The sequence below is a fragment of the Marmota flaviventris genome, chromosome 2 (assembly GCF_047511675.1).
Source record: "Marmota flaviventris isolate mMarFla1 chromosome 2, mMarFla1.hap1, whole genome shotgun sequence".
Classification (NCBI taxonomy): Eukaryota; Metazoa; Chordata; class Mammalia; order Rodentia; family Sciuridae; genus Marmota; species Marmota flaviventris.
Window position 1 is genome coordinate 169038997 of NC_092499.1, and position 16007 is coordinate 169055003.

The 16007-nt window shown below is 41.1% G+C and overlaps 1 protein-coding gene across 14 annotated transcripts in view; it reads right to left on the reverse strand.

The window, feature by feature from the left end:
• Plcb4 (phospholipase C beta 4) overlaps positions 1-16007 on the reverse strand; it is a 394666-nt gene that overhangs the window by 129923 nt on the left and 248736 nt on the right. For 12 of the 14 annotated variants that reach the window (XM_027955170.3, XM_034636405.2, XM_071608743.1 and 9 more), the window contains 3 exons: positions 6135-6215; positions 5132-5191; positions 3712-3855 (listed from right to left, as the gene is read on the reverse strand). In XM_027955170.3, the coding sequence (XP_027810971.1) occupies positions 3712-3855; positions 5132-5191; positions 6135-6215 (285 nt within the window). Of the gene's footprint in view, positions 1-3711; positions 3856-5131; positions 5192-6134; positions 6216-16007 lie in introns of those variants that run through there. The other 2 variants (XM_071608749.1, XM_071608750.1) reach the window with 2 other exon arrangements.

Genomic DNA, 16007 nt, shown 5'->3' on the forward strand with positions numbered 1-16007 from the left:
TATCAACACTGCTCATTGACTTGATGGAATTTATGAATTCTGCTCTCATTTAGCCGGGAGGTATTTATAGCTGTGTGTATTTCATGTAACTCATCTCATTTCAACACCTGTGTGTTCTTTTAGGGACAGTAACACATACAGAGGATTATGGATAAAGTGTGATGAGGAAAATGTCAATACTGGAGGTAAGAAACATTGTGGTCTGGATTAACATAGTTATTTTAGGCTTCAAAATCAGAAATTGGACAACATTATCCATATACATGTATTTTTTCTCTCTTTGGAGATGATGATTTTATTTGCATGGATTTACATTTTATTTACATGAATATATAGTTGACCCTCTGTATCCCTGGGTTCTGTATCTGTGTATTCATGGCTCAAACAATCACAGATCCAAAATATTCATGAGAAAGCATTGTGTCTGTCCTGAACATGTATTGACATTTTCCTCATCAGTATTCCCTAAACAATACCTATAACAACTATTTATATAACATTTGCATTGTATTATTATTTATTTTTCCTATGTATTATTATAAGTAATCTAGAGATGAGTTTAAGTATATAAGAGGCATATGCATGTAATATACTTAGTGAAAATATTTAGTGAAATTTAGAAAAGTATTACATTCTATGTATTTAGGGAAAAATTAGTGCTTAATATCTTTTCAAGTATTAATCAAACAAAAAGACCTGATTTAATAATTATGGATTGTTCAGTTTGGAAAATGGGATTTATATTTATATATTATGCCATTAATGAAATATAAATTTCCAAATGATAGTTCTGGAAGGCTTAAATACTTATTTTCTTTAATAAAAGCAGGCTTAAACATTGCTGAGTTTGAATTGAAAATTACATACAGAATTTTTTTTTATCCTTACTTATGTGTCTAGCTGCTCTTACATTTCAATTGAAATGCTACTAGGAAAAAAGAAAAAAAATGAAATAAATCTCATCTTGATGTATATACCTCCCACCCTGCCCCTCAAACATACAGACATGTATAAAACTTACTAATGAGAATATGTTTCAGAACATATTCTGAACCAATGGGCCAAGATTGACAGCTATCAAATTACAGAAAGCAAAAACTTCATGGCATTTACTGATTTGGGCCATCTTCCTAGAACTGTGATTGCTCAGGTAGAAGGTGGATAGGAGCATCAGGTAGGGAATCAGAAGGCCTGCATCAGGCTTGACTCTGGTCTGAATGCTGTGTGGTTGTAGAGTTCCTTTACTTATCTGACTTCATTTTCCTCATCTGAAAAACGAGGTGGTAAGTTCCATTTCCTCCTTCAACATCCTGTGATCAGAACAGTTAACATATTGGGGGCTTTCAATGAGAAAGGCTGTACATTGAGCACTTTCTATGTAAATTCACATATGCCTCACAAGAATCCTAAAAGCAGATATTTTTGTATAATTTTCATTTTGCAGAAGAAAACATGGCACAGAGGTAAGTGTGTGTCTATGCCACACAGCTGAGAAGTGGAAAAACAAGGATCTGCACCCCTGCAATCTGGTCCCAAATTCCAGATTCTAGGGTCCAGACTGTCATACCGATTCTTTTAACATAAATTGACAATAAAAGTTGATGAAAGCCAGGAAACACAAGTAATTTACAGTACTGTTTTTTTGTTTTTTGTTTTTTTTTCCAGAAATTCAGATGGCCAAATACCTGTACCTATTTGGCAAGTCTCTCTTGGTGGGTAGCCTGCTTGGTTTTCTGGGATTCAATGTTACTACAGCAAAGAGCAACTAAAAAGATCTTTGTTTGCAAATAGGTAGGCTTGAACTATGAGAAGCAGGAATGCTGTTTAGGACAAGGCTAAAGAACCCATTCCAAATGGGGGTTGATCTGAGCAGATTCATAAAAACCTGTAGGCACTGCAAAATCTGTTCTCTCACAGCAAGGTGACATGGAACAATGGCACAAAACCAACAAAGCAACCACTAGAAGGACAGAAACAAAAGCTCTTATGTGACTCTAAGCACCCATTGCTGTCTCCAAAGTCACAAGGCCAGAAGCTTCTCCAACCCTACCCCACATGAATCATCTGGAAGGTCTTATTAAAAGAAAAGGTTCTGGATCAATGCATCTGGGTAGGCCTGAAACTCTGGTGTGTAATGAGGGACCAGGTGAGGTCAATGATGCTGGAAAGAGAACCATATTTTGCAACTGAATAAAATAGACCTTATGATCTAGGACTCAGAAAAGCTTAATTCTGCTACAAGTCCATGGTTATATTATTAACCTGTTTCCTCAGCTGATCTTTCCTGACCATTTCCTTCTGTCTCTAAAATTCAGTATTTCTGATGATGCTCTTTTCATTAAACCCTACACTTAGTTTCTGTTTGTAAGATCAATGGGAAAAGAAAATGTTTCCCTTTCTCCCAAATGCAGGTCTCTGCAAGGGAAAAGTTAAGGCTCAGTCTTCTCCTCATTCAGAGAGACAATGGGCACTCTGTTCAGATATAAAATCTTCCTAAAAAGAAGTGATCTGCAGAAACAAGATTTAAATTTGAAGCATTCTATTTCTTGGGCCAAAGTCTCTTTGAGAGTAGCTCACCATAGCAATGGTATGTCATGTACATATTAAAATATGCATCTTAACTCCATCCTTTAACAATACTGAGGAGGGAGGCTTGGGTTTATTTTCTTATATTGTTTTCTGAGGTCCCCATCTCAAATGGGGGTCCCAAATGCCTGGGCTCAAGAGATCCAACCACATCAGTCTCTTGCCCCCCAACACCTGGTTTCAGGAGTTTGCATTTCTTAACCATCTAGCTTTGCACTATCCAATATGGCAGCCACTAGCCATATATAGCTATTGAGCACTTGAAATGTACAGGTCTGAATTGAAAATACACAACAGATTTCAAAGACTTAGCATAAAGAAAAGAATGTAAAATGTGTCACTAATAAATTTTATATTGATAGCATGTTAAAATGACACTATTTTGGGTATGCTAGGTTAAATAAAATACTCTATTGAAATTAATTTCACCTGTGTCTGTCTCAATCTGCTTTCCCCTCCTGCAGTGCTGAAAATTGAACCAAGGGCTTCCCACATGCTAGGCAAGCACTCTATTATGGAGCCACACCCCAAGCCCTTACTTGTTATCTTTTAAATTTTTAATTTTTTAGTGCTGGGAATTGAACTGAGGAACTTGTATATGCAAAGCACATGCTCCACCACTGAGCTACACCCCTAGCCCTCTTTTTATTTTTTAAATGTGGCTACAGAAAAACTTCACATTATACATGTAGCTCACATTGTATTTCTACTGGACAGTACAGATTAGACCCATTGTATTCAAACTGGCCTCATACCAGTAGCATCCATATCACATGGAGCTTGTCAGAAAAGGAGATTCTTGTCCCTTCCTCAGACCTATTGAATCAAAATTTGCATTTTAATCAGTTCCCAGATCTCAAATTGTGCAACATTCAAGTTTGAAAAGTCCTGGGCTAGTTTTTCCTGCAACACATTATGGTAGGTATTTGGGTTATTGGCCTATATAAGTGGCATGTTAAGAGGGTATTGTGTTTGCTGGTTTTCTACGTGAACATGCCAGCAAATCAATGAAAATTTTTAGAAATTTAAGTGATAACACAATTTGAAATACATATTACAATTATACTATACATAAAAGGTCATACACATAACATACACACATATTGGGAAGCTATTTGAGTCTACCTTCGTTACTTCTGGGTTTTCAGCCACCATGTACGTGAAACTAATGTTCACAAGATCTGTGCCACTGCACACGCAAACTATCCGCCCTTCCAGATCATTTTCTGATTTTCCAACAGCTTCCAGAGCAGCCAGGATTTTGGGATCCTGCAAAGAGGTATACAAATAGGAAAAAAAAATCTGTTGGAAATATTGTAGAAAACTTGCCCCAAATAAAATATATTAGAGGTAAAAATATCCAGAAGGGCAAATGTTGTGGTTGCTTTTTCCCATTTAACTAACATACCTGGTTACCTAGGATTATTCTTAACCTGTAGAGGTAAAATTTCTAACACTACATATTATTTGAAATCCTTTAATAAGAGAGATGTTATAAATTTTTTGGTTTAGAAAAGTAGATGTGAGGGGTTTTGTTTAGCTTTTTTTTTTCCTCTGAGATAGAGAAGGCTGTGACTGGGGTTCACTTTTGTTCACAAGTTGACAAGGGGGCTCTCACTAGAGAACAGTCACGTACATGACCCATGAACCGATATGCCATTGCCACAGCCAGCTAACACAGGTTATTCCCCCAAATGAGACTAAATCTTTCAAGTAGCCTGGATCCAGAGTGAATATTTTCATTTCTACAAGCCATGGCATCCTCAATTGGCATGAAAGCTGTGAACGTTTACCCTCATTCTTAAATAAAACAGGGCCTTTGTTCTCTGAAAGAACTCAGGAGGAAATGCCAACATATGGTCACACAGAAAATTTAACTAACATAAAAGAAGACAGATTTAAAAAAAAATAAAAACAAAGTAAAGAATGTAACTTTGTTTTGAATGACTCACAACCTGCAGAGCTATTATGGAATGGGGAATAAATACTGTGCTAGAATGTTCTAAGAAGAAACATCTTTTAAATCGCAAGCACCACTATACAAATCGCTTCTTATTCAAAAAAATCAATCACTGTGAAGAAGAGTGATTTATGTGCTATTTGTTTATTTATTTATTTATTTCCCTCTCAGAGTCTCAGAGACAGACTTCTAGATGAGCCAATGTCTGTGTGCACAGGTGCACAAACACAGAACTACCAGAGCCATTTAAACTTGCACATCAACTTCAGATGAAAAGGGAATCACTGCTTTCTAAAAAAGGGGGAGGAGTTTATAACAGTTAATTTCTGAGTTAAGAGAACTGTTTCTTTGCTGCTGTATCATGCAAAAGTCTTAATTTTCAAGGGTTAACCACATCAATCTATATAATTAAAGACAATGAAATCCAAATCACCCAACAGTTATAGATAGGAAGATTTCTAAACTGTGTCCATTCTTCACTCCCAGCTGGTGACTTTGGGGCAGTAACAAGTTAAACAGGACCTGGAGAACATTGATAAGCTATGCAAATCTATTAGTAGAATGACAAACACCAATCACAGGTACCTTTGGTATGGCTCCCAGCCGAATACTGTTGATGAGGGAACATTCCAGCACTTGTCCTTCCTGAAGAGAGAGAATACAAGCCGGCAGTGTGCTTCAATTTTGCCTGACCAATGGTACAAGCTACTCAGCCAACATTTTTGACAACAAAGTCACTGCTGATCAGAATAAGGTGAAAACAATGATGATTGTTGCTAATGATCAGAAGTAATCGTTAGCCAGCCTTCCTTCCTTCCTTCGTTCGTTCGTTCGTTCGTTCGTTCCTTCCTTCCTTCTTTCTTTCTTTCTTCTTTCTTTTTTGCAAGGGATTGAACTAAGAGCCTCATGCAAAATAGGCAAGTGCTCTACCACTGAGCTACATCCCAAGCCCCCAAACTTTATATTGCAACTATTTATACAAATACAACATAAGAAAATTATTCATAATATGTTTATAAAATGCCATTCCCTTTATACACATAATGTGGCTAGTAAATTCTATAATATCATTAAATATATTGGCACACAAAATATTAAGTGGGAATAAAACGTTTATGTAACTCCAATTCTCCTTTTCTTACATTTGGCTTAAATGTTCATTATGTGTGTACACTGGAGATGAGCACCCTTTTAGTGTTTGCAAGAAGCCACTTTAGATTTCAGCTTGAACTTTTTTTTTTTTTTTTTGGTCTGGGAAATTTTCTGAACTCCCAAGATTAAATCAGATCACTAGTTGTAAGATTCTATAACTAGCTAAGCTTCTCTTTCACAGCACTCACTCACTTGTAACTCTTATTTTTTAAATTCCGGACTATTCTTACACTAGAATATGTGAGGATTAGGATAATGTCCTTGATCCCCACTGTATCTCCAATACCTGGCACATGTAAGCATGTTTTTAAAAAGCTGAAATGAATGATCAGGTGCCGGGGTCTATGCCCTCAAGAGGCACTTGTTCTACCTGTTGAGAAATGAAGTGGCTTGAGTCAGAAAGCAGAAAGAAACACTTGCTGTTTTGGTGCCATACCTTGCCTTCACTTTTCCAAGTCAGAAAGAAGCCAAATTCATCCACTTTGAAGAGGCAGTTGGGTTCAAAGACGAATGATTCCTGTTAGAGAGAAATGTGTTGATTTTCATGACTCACACCATTTTGAATCTAATAAAAATGCAAATATCTTTGAGCCTCTAAACAAAGGAAAATGAGAAATCACCCTCTTGCATCCTGATTCTAATAATCATATTTCTTATCTTATTATGTTTCATTTTGTAAATTCCTTGCATTCTTTTTTGTTTGTTTTATATTGTAAGGCTGATCAATTTAATAGAGCATCTTCCTTTCTAGAGCAGGCTTGAAAATAAATGACACTCATGTCCTGAAGGTCCCTACAGAAGGAAGTTTTCCTAAGGTCTTGGAAGAGGAGCTTTTGGTCAGAAGGAGGACAATCACATTCAGCCCCTGGTCTCCCTCTGTGCAAGAGAAATTGTTGCCTGTATCTCACATGATGTCAAACCTCAGTCATAGTGATGGATCTGTGTTATAACAAGTCCTCCAGGTGATTCTAATGTGCACTCAAGTTTGAGAACCTCTGACGTGGACTCTGACATCAGAAACTCAGTGAAATACGACAGAATAAAAATTTAATCAAGAAAGAATATCAGCCAAACCTAGGACATCAGAGCAACTGCACTGCACTGTACTTGCCAACAGATTCCCAGGCTTGAGCAAGAGAGCACCACTGTAATGCCAGGAAAATTCTATGTCCATGAAAGAAAAAGAGTGTTTAGCAAATGAACCAAGATGGCCTTTGCCCCCTGTTTGCACTACACCACAACTTGGCCCACTTGCTTCCACAAGCCTATGTTCCTTTCAGGATCTAAAGAACTTGTTTTCCCCTCTCAATGCCACATCAGCAATTAGAAACCTGTCTGGCAAATATGGATCAAGGCAATGACTTAAAACAGGTATGTAACAATTATAGGATTAAGATTTTAGGGGCATCGAAGAATCTTAGTTTCACCCATTAAAATTTGTTTTTCTCAATTCCAGGGAAATGGGAATATTCACCAAGGCAAATGCAACGTGGAGATACTCGGCCACCATGGGGTGGTAGAATTTAGAGACCTGGGGGCTCTGAACAGAGCTAATCTTGGAATTGATAGGATAGTTGACTGGCAGATGAAGAATTACCAGCTGTAGTTCATCTCCCTTTCACGTATGTATTGGATATTGCAGATACAGCAGTAAATTTGATAAAGACAAGGGCATTCATTGCATGACTTCTGCTTTTGGAGTCAGTACTCAGTTCCACCAGTTTTTTTTTTTTTTTTTTTTTTTTAATTGGCTTCTACTAGAAAAGCCTTTCTAAGTCTCAGAAGCCTTGTCTAATAAATGGAAGCATTTACATGTAACTTTTTGGTTTGTTGTGGGAATTAAGACACAGGGAATGTCAAGAACACAGCACAGAGTTACCTCTCATCAAGTGGCAGCTGTTAGCAATAATGTATGGTTTGAAACTGCAACTGTTGTAGCAAATTACTAACAATATGGAATTGCCAATGTGAGACAAATTTTTTACCCCTCCAAATGGCATTTTGTTTTTCTTTTTGGGTACAGGGGATTGAACTCAGGGGCACTCAACCACTAAGCCACATCCCCAGCCCTCCTTTGTATTTTTTTTTTTTTAATTTTTTATTGTTGGCTGTTCAAAACATTACATAGTTCTTGATATATCATATTTCACAATTTGATTCAAGTGGGTTATGAGCTCCCATTTTTACCCCATATACAGATTGCAGAATCACATCAGTTACACATCCATTGATTTACATATTGCCATACTAGTGTCTGTTGTATTCTGCTGTCTTTCCTATCCTATACTATCCCCCCTCCCCTCCCCACCCCTCCCCTCTTCTCTCTCTGCCCCCTCTACTGACATTCGTTTGTCCCCCTTGTATTATTTTTCCCCTTCCCCTCACTTCCTCTTGTATGTACTTTTGTATAACTCTGAGGGTCTCCTTCCATTTCCATGCATTTTCCCTTCTCTCTCCCTTTCCCTCCCACCTCTCATCCCTGTTTAATGTTAATCTTCTTCTCATGCTCTTTGACCCTACTCTGTTCTTAGTTACTCTCCTTATATCAAAGAAGACATTTGACATTTGATTTTTAGGGATTGGCTAGCTTCACTTAGCATAATCTGCTCTAATGCCATCCATTTCCCTGTAAATTCTATGATTTTGTCATTTTTTAATGCAGAGTAATACTCCATTGTGTATAAATGCCACATTTTTTTTATCCATTCATCCATTGAAGGGCATCTAGGTTGGTTCCACAGTCTAGCTATTGTGAATTGTGCTGCTATGAACATCGATGTAGCAGTGTCCCTGTAGCATGCTCTTTTTAGGTCTTTAGGGAATAGACCGAGAAGGGGAATAGCTGGGTCAAATGGTGGCTCCATTCCCAGCTTTCCAAGAAATCTCCATACTGCTTTCCAAATTGGCTGCACCAATTTGCAGTCCCACCAGCAATGTACAAGTGTACCCTTTTCCCCACATCCTCGCCAGCACTTGTTGTTGTTTGACTTCATAATGGCTGCCAATCTAACTGGAGTGAGATGGTATCTTAGGGTGGTTTTGATTTGCATTTCTCTGACTGCTAGAGATGGTGAGCATTTTTTCATGTACTTGTTGATTGACTGTATGTCCTCCTCTGAGAAGTGTCTGTTCAGGTCCTTGGCCCATTTGTTGATTGGGTTGTTTGTTCTCTTATTGTCTAATTTTTTGAGCTCTTTGTATACTCTGGATATTAGGGCTTTATCTGAAGTGTGAGGAGTAAAGATTTGTTCCCAGGATGTAGGCTCTCTATTTACCTCTCTTATTGTATCTTTTGCTGAGAAAAAACTTTTTAGTTTGAGTAAGTCCCATTTGTTGATTCTAGTTATTAACTTTTGTGCTATGGGTGTCCTATTGAGGAATTTGGAGCCCGACCCCACCGACTGTAGATCGTAGCCAACTTTTTCTTCTATCAGACGGCGCGTCTCTGATTTGATATCAAGCTCCTTGATCCATTTTGAATTAACTTTTGTGCATGGCGAGAGAAAGGGATTCAGTTTCATTTTGTTGCATATGGATTTCCAGTTTTCCCAGCACCATTTGTTGAAGATGCTATCCTTCCTCCATTGCATGCTTTTAGACCCTTTATCAAATATAAGATAGCTGAAGTTTTGTGGATTGGTTTCTGTGTCCTCTATTCTGTACCATTGGTCCACCCGCCTGTTTTGGTACCAGTACCATGCTGTTTTTGTTACTATTGCTCTGTAATATAGTTTGAAGTCTGGTATCGCTATACCGCCTGATTCACACTTCCTGCTTAGCATTGTTTTTGCTATTCTGGGTCTTTTATTTTTCCATATGAATTTCATGATTGCTTTCTCTATTTCTACAAGAAATGCCGTTGGGATTTTGATTGGCATTGCATTAAACCTATAGAGAACTTTTGGTAATATCGCCATTTTGATGATGTTAGTTCTGCCTATCCATGAACAGGGTATATTTTTCCATCTTCTCAGATCTTCTTCTATTTCTCTCTTTAGGGTTCTGTAGTTTTCATTGTATAAGTCTTTCACCTCTTTTGTTAGGTTGATTCCCAAGTATTTTATTTTTTTTGAAGATATTGTGAATGGAGTGGTTGTCCTCATTTCCATTTCAGAGGATTTGTCGCTGATATACAGGAATGCCTTTGATTTATGCGTGTTGATTTTATATCCTGCCACTTTGCTGAATTCATTTATTAGCTCTAATAGTTTCTTTGTAGACCCTTTTGGGTCTGCTAGGTATAGAATCATGACATCTGCAAATAGTGATAATTTAAGTTCTTCTTTTCCTATTTTGATGCCTTTAATTTCTTTCATCTGTCTAATTGCTCTGGCCAGTGTTTCGAGAACTATGTTGAACAGAAGTGGTGAGAGAGGGCATCCCTGTCTTGTTCCAGATTTTAGAGGGAATGCCTTCAATTTTTCTCCATTCAGAATGATGCTAGCCTGAGGCTTAGCATAGATTGCTTTTACAATATTGAGGTATGTTCCTGTTATCCCTAGTTTTTCTAGAGTTTTGAACATAAAGGGATGCTGTACTTTGTCGAATGCTTTTTCCGCATCTATCGAGATGATCATATGGTTCTTATTTTTAAGTCTATTGATGTGGTGAATAACATTTATTGATTTCCTTATATTGAACCAGCCTTGCATCCCAGGGATGAATCCTACTTGATCATGGTGCACAATTTTTTTGATATGTTTTTGTATCCGAGTGGCCAGAATTTTATTGAGGATTTTTGCATCTAGGTTCATTAGAGATATTGGTCTGTAGTTTTCTTTCTTTGAAGTGTCTTTGTCTGGTTTAGGTATCAGGGTGATGTTGGCCTCGTAGAATGAATTTGGAAGTTCTCCCTCTTTTTCTATTTCCCGAAGTAGCTTGAAAAGTATTGGTATTAGTTCCTCTTTAAAGGTTTTGTAAAACTCTGCTGTATACCCATACGGTCCTGGGCTTTTCTTAGTTGGTAGTCTTTTGATGGTTTCTTCTATTTCCTCAATTGATATTGGTCTGTTTAGGTTGTCTATATCCTCCTGACTCAATCTGGGCAGATCATATGACTTAAGAAATTTATCTATGCCTTCACTATCTTCTAATTTATTGGAGTATAAGGATTCAAAATAATTTTTGATTATCTTCTGTATTTCTGAAGTGTCTGTTGTGATATTGCCTCTTTCATCCCGTATGTTAGTGATTTGAGTTCTCTCTCTTCTTCTCTTCGCTAGCATCGCTAAGGGTCTGTCGATTTTGTTTATTTTTTCAAAGAACCAACTTTTAGTTTTGTCAATTTTTTCAATTGTTTCTTTTGTTTCGATTTCATTGATTTCAGCTCTGATTTTAATTATTTCTTGCCTTCTACTTCTTTTGCTGTTGTTTTGCTCTTCTTTTTCTAGGATTTTGAGATGAAGTATGAGATCATTTATTTGTTGGTTTTTTCTTTTTTTAAGGAATGAACTCCAAGCAATGAATTTTCCTCTTAGAACTGCTTTCAATGTGTCCCATAGATTCCGATATGTTGTGTCTGTGTTTTCATTAATCTCTAAGAATTTTTTAATTTCCTCCTTGATGTCTTCTATAACCCATTGATCATTCAGTAACCTATTGTTCATTCTCCAAGTGATATATTCTTTTTCCTTCCTTCTTTTATCGTTGATTTTCAGTTCCATTCCATTATGATCAGATAGGATGCATGGTATTATCTCTACTCCTTTGTATTGTCTAAGAGTTTCCCTGTGACATAATATATGATCTATTTTTGAGAAGGATCCATGTGCTGCTGAGAAAAAAGTGTAACTGCTTGATGTTGGGTGGTATATTCTATATATGTCAATTAAGTCTAGGTTATTAATTGTGTTATTGAGTTCTATAGTTTCCTTATTCAACTTTTGTTTGGAAGATCTGTCCAGTGGTGATAGAGGTGTGTTGAAGTCTCCCATGATTATTGTATGGTGGTCTATTAGACTCTTGAACTTGAGAAGAGTTTGTTTGATGAACATAGCTGCACCATTGTTTGGGGCATATATATTTATGATTGTTATGTCTTGTTGGTGTATGGTTCCCTTGAGCAGTATGTAGTGTCCCTCTTTATCCCTTTTGATTAACTTGGGCTTAAAATCTATTTTATTTGATATGAGTATGGATACTCCTGCTTGTTTCCGAAGTCCATATGAGTGATATGATTTTTCCCAACCTTTCACCTTCAGCCTATGTATGTCTTTTCCTATCAAATGCGTCTCCTGTAGGCAGCATATTGTTGGGTCTTGTTTTGTGATCCATTCTACTAGCCTGTGTCTCTTGATTGGTGAGTTTAAGCCATTAACATTTAGGGTTATTATTGAGATATGGGTTGTTCTTCCAGCCATATTTGTTTATTTATGTTACTAAACATGGTTTGTTTTCCACTTTGATTATTTTCCCCCCTTTAGTGTCCTACCTCCCACTGTTGGTTTTCATTGTTATTTTCCATTTCCTCTTCCTGTAATGTTTTGCCAAGGATGTTTTGAAGAGATGGTTTTCTAGATGCAAATTCTTTTAACTTTTGTTTATCGTGGAAGGTTTTAATTTCATCTTCCATCCTGAAGCTTAATTTCGCTGGAAACACAATTCTTGGTTGGAACCCATTTTCTTTCAGTGTTTGAAATATGTTATTCCAGGATCTTCTAGCTTTCAGAGTCTGTGTTGAAAGATCAGCTGTTATCCTGATTGGCTTACCCCTAAATGTGATCTGCTTCCTTTCTCTTGTAGCTTTTAAAATTCTCTCCTTATTCTGTATGTTGGGCATCTTCATTATAATGTGTCTAGGTGTGGGTCTCTTATGATTTTGCACATTCGGCGTCCTGTAGGCTTCTAGGATTTGGGGTTCTGTCTCATTCTTCAAGTCTGGGAAGTTTTCTCGAATTATTTCATTGAATAGATTGCTCATTCCTTTGGTTTGAAACTCTGTTCCTTCCTGTATCCCAATGACTCTTAAATTTGGTCTCTTGATGTTATCCCATATTTCTTGGATGTTCTGCTCATGGTTTCTTAACAGTCTTGCTGAGCTCTCTATGTTCTTTTCAAGTTGAAATACTTTATCTTCATTGTCTGATGTTCTGTCTTCTAAGTGTTCTACTCTGCTGGTAGTATTCTCAATTGAGTTTTTAAGTTGGCTTATTGCTTCCTGCATTTCTAGGATTTCTGTTTGTTTGTTTTTTATAACCTCTATTTCCCTGTATAGTTGATCTTTTGCTTCTTGGATTTGTTTATGTAATTCATTGTTGAAGTGATCTTTCATTGTCTGATTTTGCTGTCTGATGTCTTCCTTGAGACTCCAGATCATCTGAAGCATGTATATCCTGAATTCTTTATCTGACATTCCATCAGCTGCAGCTATTACCTCTTCTAAAGTTGAGTTGACCTGCAATGCTTGTGGTCCTTTCTTTCCTTGTCTCTTCATACTGTTCGCTTTCCTTTCTTCTTGGTGAAACTGCTGTGCTATTGAATTTTCCCCCTATATATTTATATTGGTCTTGTATAGTTGCAAAGTCTCCCTCGCAGGCGCGGGCGGCGGCTCTGCCCCTCCGCCAATTGGGGCAATGTGCCTACCACGCCGGCAGGCCGCTGGGCCTGCTCTGCCAGTCGGTAGCAGGTCCGCCGTCCTTGCAGGCGCGGGCGGCGGCTCTGTCCCTCTGCGGGCCGCTAGGCTTGTTCTGTCGGTGGTCGCAGTTCTGCCTACTTTGCAGGCGCAGGCAGCGGCACTGCCCCTCTGCAGGCCTCTGGGGCTGTACTGCCAGTGGGTCGCAGGTCCGCCTACTTTGCAGGCGTTGGGGGGGGGGGGGCGGCTCTACCCTTCCTCAGGCCACTGGGCCTGTTCTGTCTCTCGGTTGCAGGTCTGACCTGTTCTGATGGTGGTCTCAGTTCCGACTACCTTGCAGGCGCGGGGGGGAGGGGGCGGCTCTACCTCTCAGCAGGCCGCTGCTCCTCTTTTGCCGGTGGGTCGCAGGCCCGCCTACCTTGCAGGAGTGATTGGAAGCTCTGTCCCGCCGCGGGCCACTGGGCCTTTTCTGTCGGTGGTCACCCTTCCCCTACCTGGCAGGCGAGGGGGTTGGGGGGTGGCTCTGCCCCTCAGCAGGCCGCTGGGCCTGCTCTGTGTTTGGTCCCAGTTCCCTCTACTATGCCGGCGCAGGGGGAGGGGGCGGCTCAGCCTCTCAGCAGGCGGCTGCTCCTCTTCTGCCGGTGGGTCGCAGGCCCGCCTACCTTGCAGGAGTGATTAGAAGCTCTGTCCCGCCGCGGGCCACTGGGCCTTTTCTGTCGGTGGTCACCCTTCCCCTACCTGGCAGGCGAGGGGGGTGGGGGGCGGCTCTGCCCCTCAGCAGGCCGCTGGGCCTGCTCTGTGTTTGGTCCCAGTTCCCTCTACTATGCCGGCGCAGGGGGAGGGGGCGGCTCAGCCTCTCAGCAGGCAACTGCTCCTCTTCTGCCGGTGGGTCGCAGGCCCGCCTACCTTGCAGGAGTGATTGGAAGCTCTGTCCCGCCGCGGGCCACTGGGCCTTTTCTGTCGGTGGTCACCCTTCCCCTACCTGGCAGGCGAGGGGGGTGGGGGGCGGCTCTGCCCCTCAGCAGGCCGCTGGGCCTGCTCTGTGTTTGGTCCCAGTTCCCTCTACTATGCCGGCGCAGGGGGAGGGGGCGGCTCAGCCTCTCAGCAGGCGGCTGCTCCTCTTCTGCCGGTGGGTCGCAGGCCCGCCTACCTTGCAGGAGTGATTGGAAGCTCTGTCCCGCCGCGGGCCACTGGGCCTTTTCTGTCGGTGGTCACCCTTCCCCTACCTGGCAGGCGAGGGGGGTGGGGGGCGGCTCTGCCCCTCAGCAGGCCGCTGGGCCTGCTCTGTGTTTGGTCCCAGTTCCCTCTACTATGCCGGCGCAGGGGGAGGGGGCGGCTCAGCCTCTCAGCAGGCGGCTGCTCCTCTTCTGCCGGTGGGTCGCAGGCCCGCCTACCTTGCAGGAGTGATTGGAAGCTCTGTCCCGCCGCGGGCCACTGGGCCTTTTCTGTCGGTGGTCACCCTTCCCCAACCTGGCAGGCGAGGGGGGTGGGGGGCGGCTCTGCCCCTCAGCAGGCCGCTGGGCCTGCTCTGTGTTTGGTCCCAGTTCCCTCTACTATGCCGGCGCAGGGGGAGGGGGCGGCTCAGCCTCTCAGCAGGAGGCTGCTCCTCTTCTGCCGGTGGGTCGCAGGCCCGCCTACCTTGCAGGAGTGATTGGAAGCTCTGTCCCGCCGCGGGCCACTCGGCCTTTTCTGTCGGTGGTCACCCTTCCCCTACCTGGCAGGCGAGGGGGGTGGGGGGCGGCTCTGCCCCTCAGCAGGCCGCTAGGCCTGCTCTGTGTTTGGTCCCAGTTCCCTCTACTATGCCGGCGCAGGGGGAGGGGGCGGCTCCCTCCTTTGTATTTTATTTAGAAACAGGGTCTCACTGAGTTGCTTAGTGCCTCACTTTTGCTGAGTCTGGTTTTGAAATCGCAATCCTCCTGCCTCAGTCTCCTGAGCCTCTGGGATTACAGGTGTGCCACACTGCACCTGGTACAAAGTGGCATTTTTCAAGGGATTTAACCTAGATGTTCATACTTTTAGATGGGACTTCATGCCAGACAGAGAACAGCATTTGTAAAGGTACACAGTCTTGAACTGATGCTCGAGAGGAACTTCTGGGGAGTATGGAGTAGTGAGGCAAGTGGCAGGAGATAAGATGGGACATATAACTAAGAGCTAGGTCATGGGAAGGATCTTGCATACTGTAGAAAAATGTCTCCACCTAGAAGGTCATGGGAGTCCTATCTGTTACTAATCAAGACATGAACATTAGTACATTTTAAAATACTTCCCAAGCAATATCCTCAGAGTAACAAGGAATTTGGGTGGGCAGGGTTCATTTTCTAATATGGCCCTTAGAGAGTAGACCCACAACGAATCCACTGGTGATATTATTCATGTGGCCCCTATCACTTAATTCCAGGTAAGGATTTGAGATGATCCATAGCATAGATGCCATAAAGAAAGGTTTCCTCACTTATTTTGGAGCTGGACTTCCATTTCCTCCACAAGCACAATGAATTTTTTTCTTTCTCTTCCTCTAAGTTATCCAGACGAGATCGGGTGCATTCAGGGTGGTATGGCCATAGACATCCTCTAAGTTATTCAGAGCTCATCACCATTATCACCTGGAAATGTCAATTCGAAGCATCCCACTCTTGGACCACTGCTCATATGTCTCATCCCCTAGTTCTAGTGCTCTCCGTCTCCTGTGTTTACTTCTCTTACAACCTCTTGTTCATTCTCCCTGTCAATCTCTCA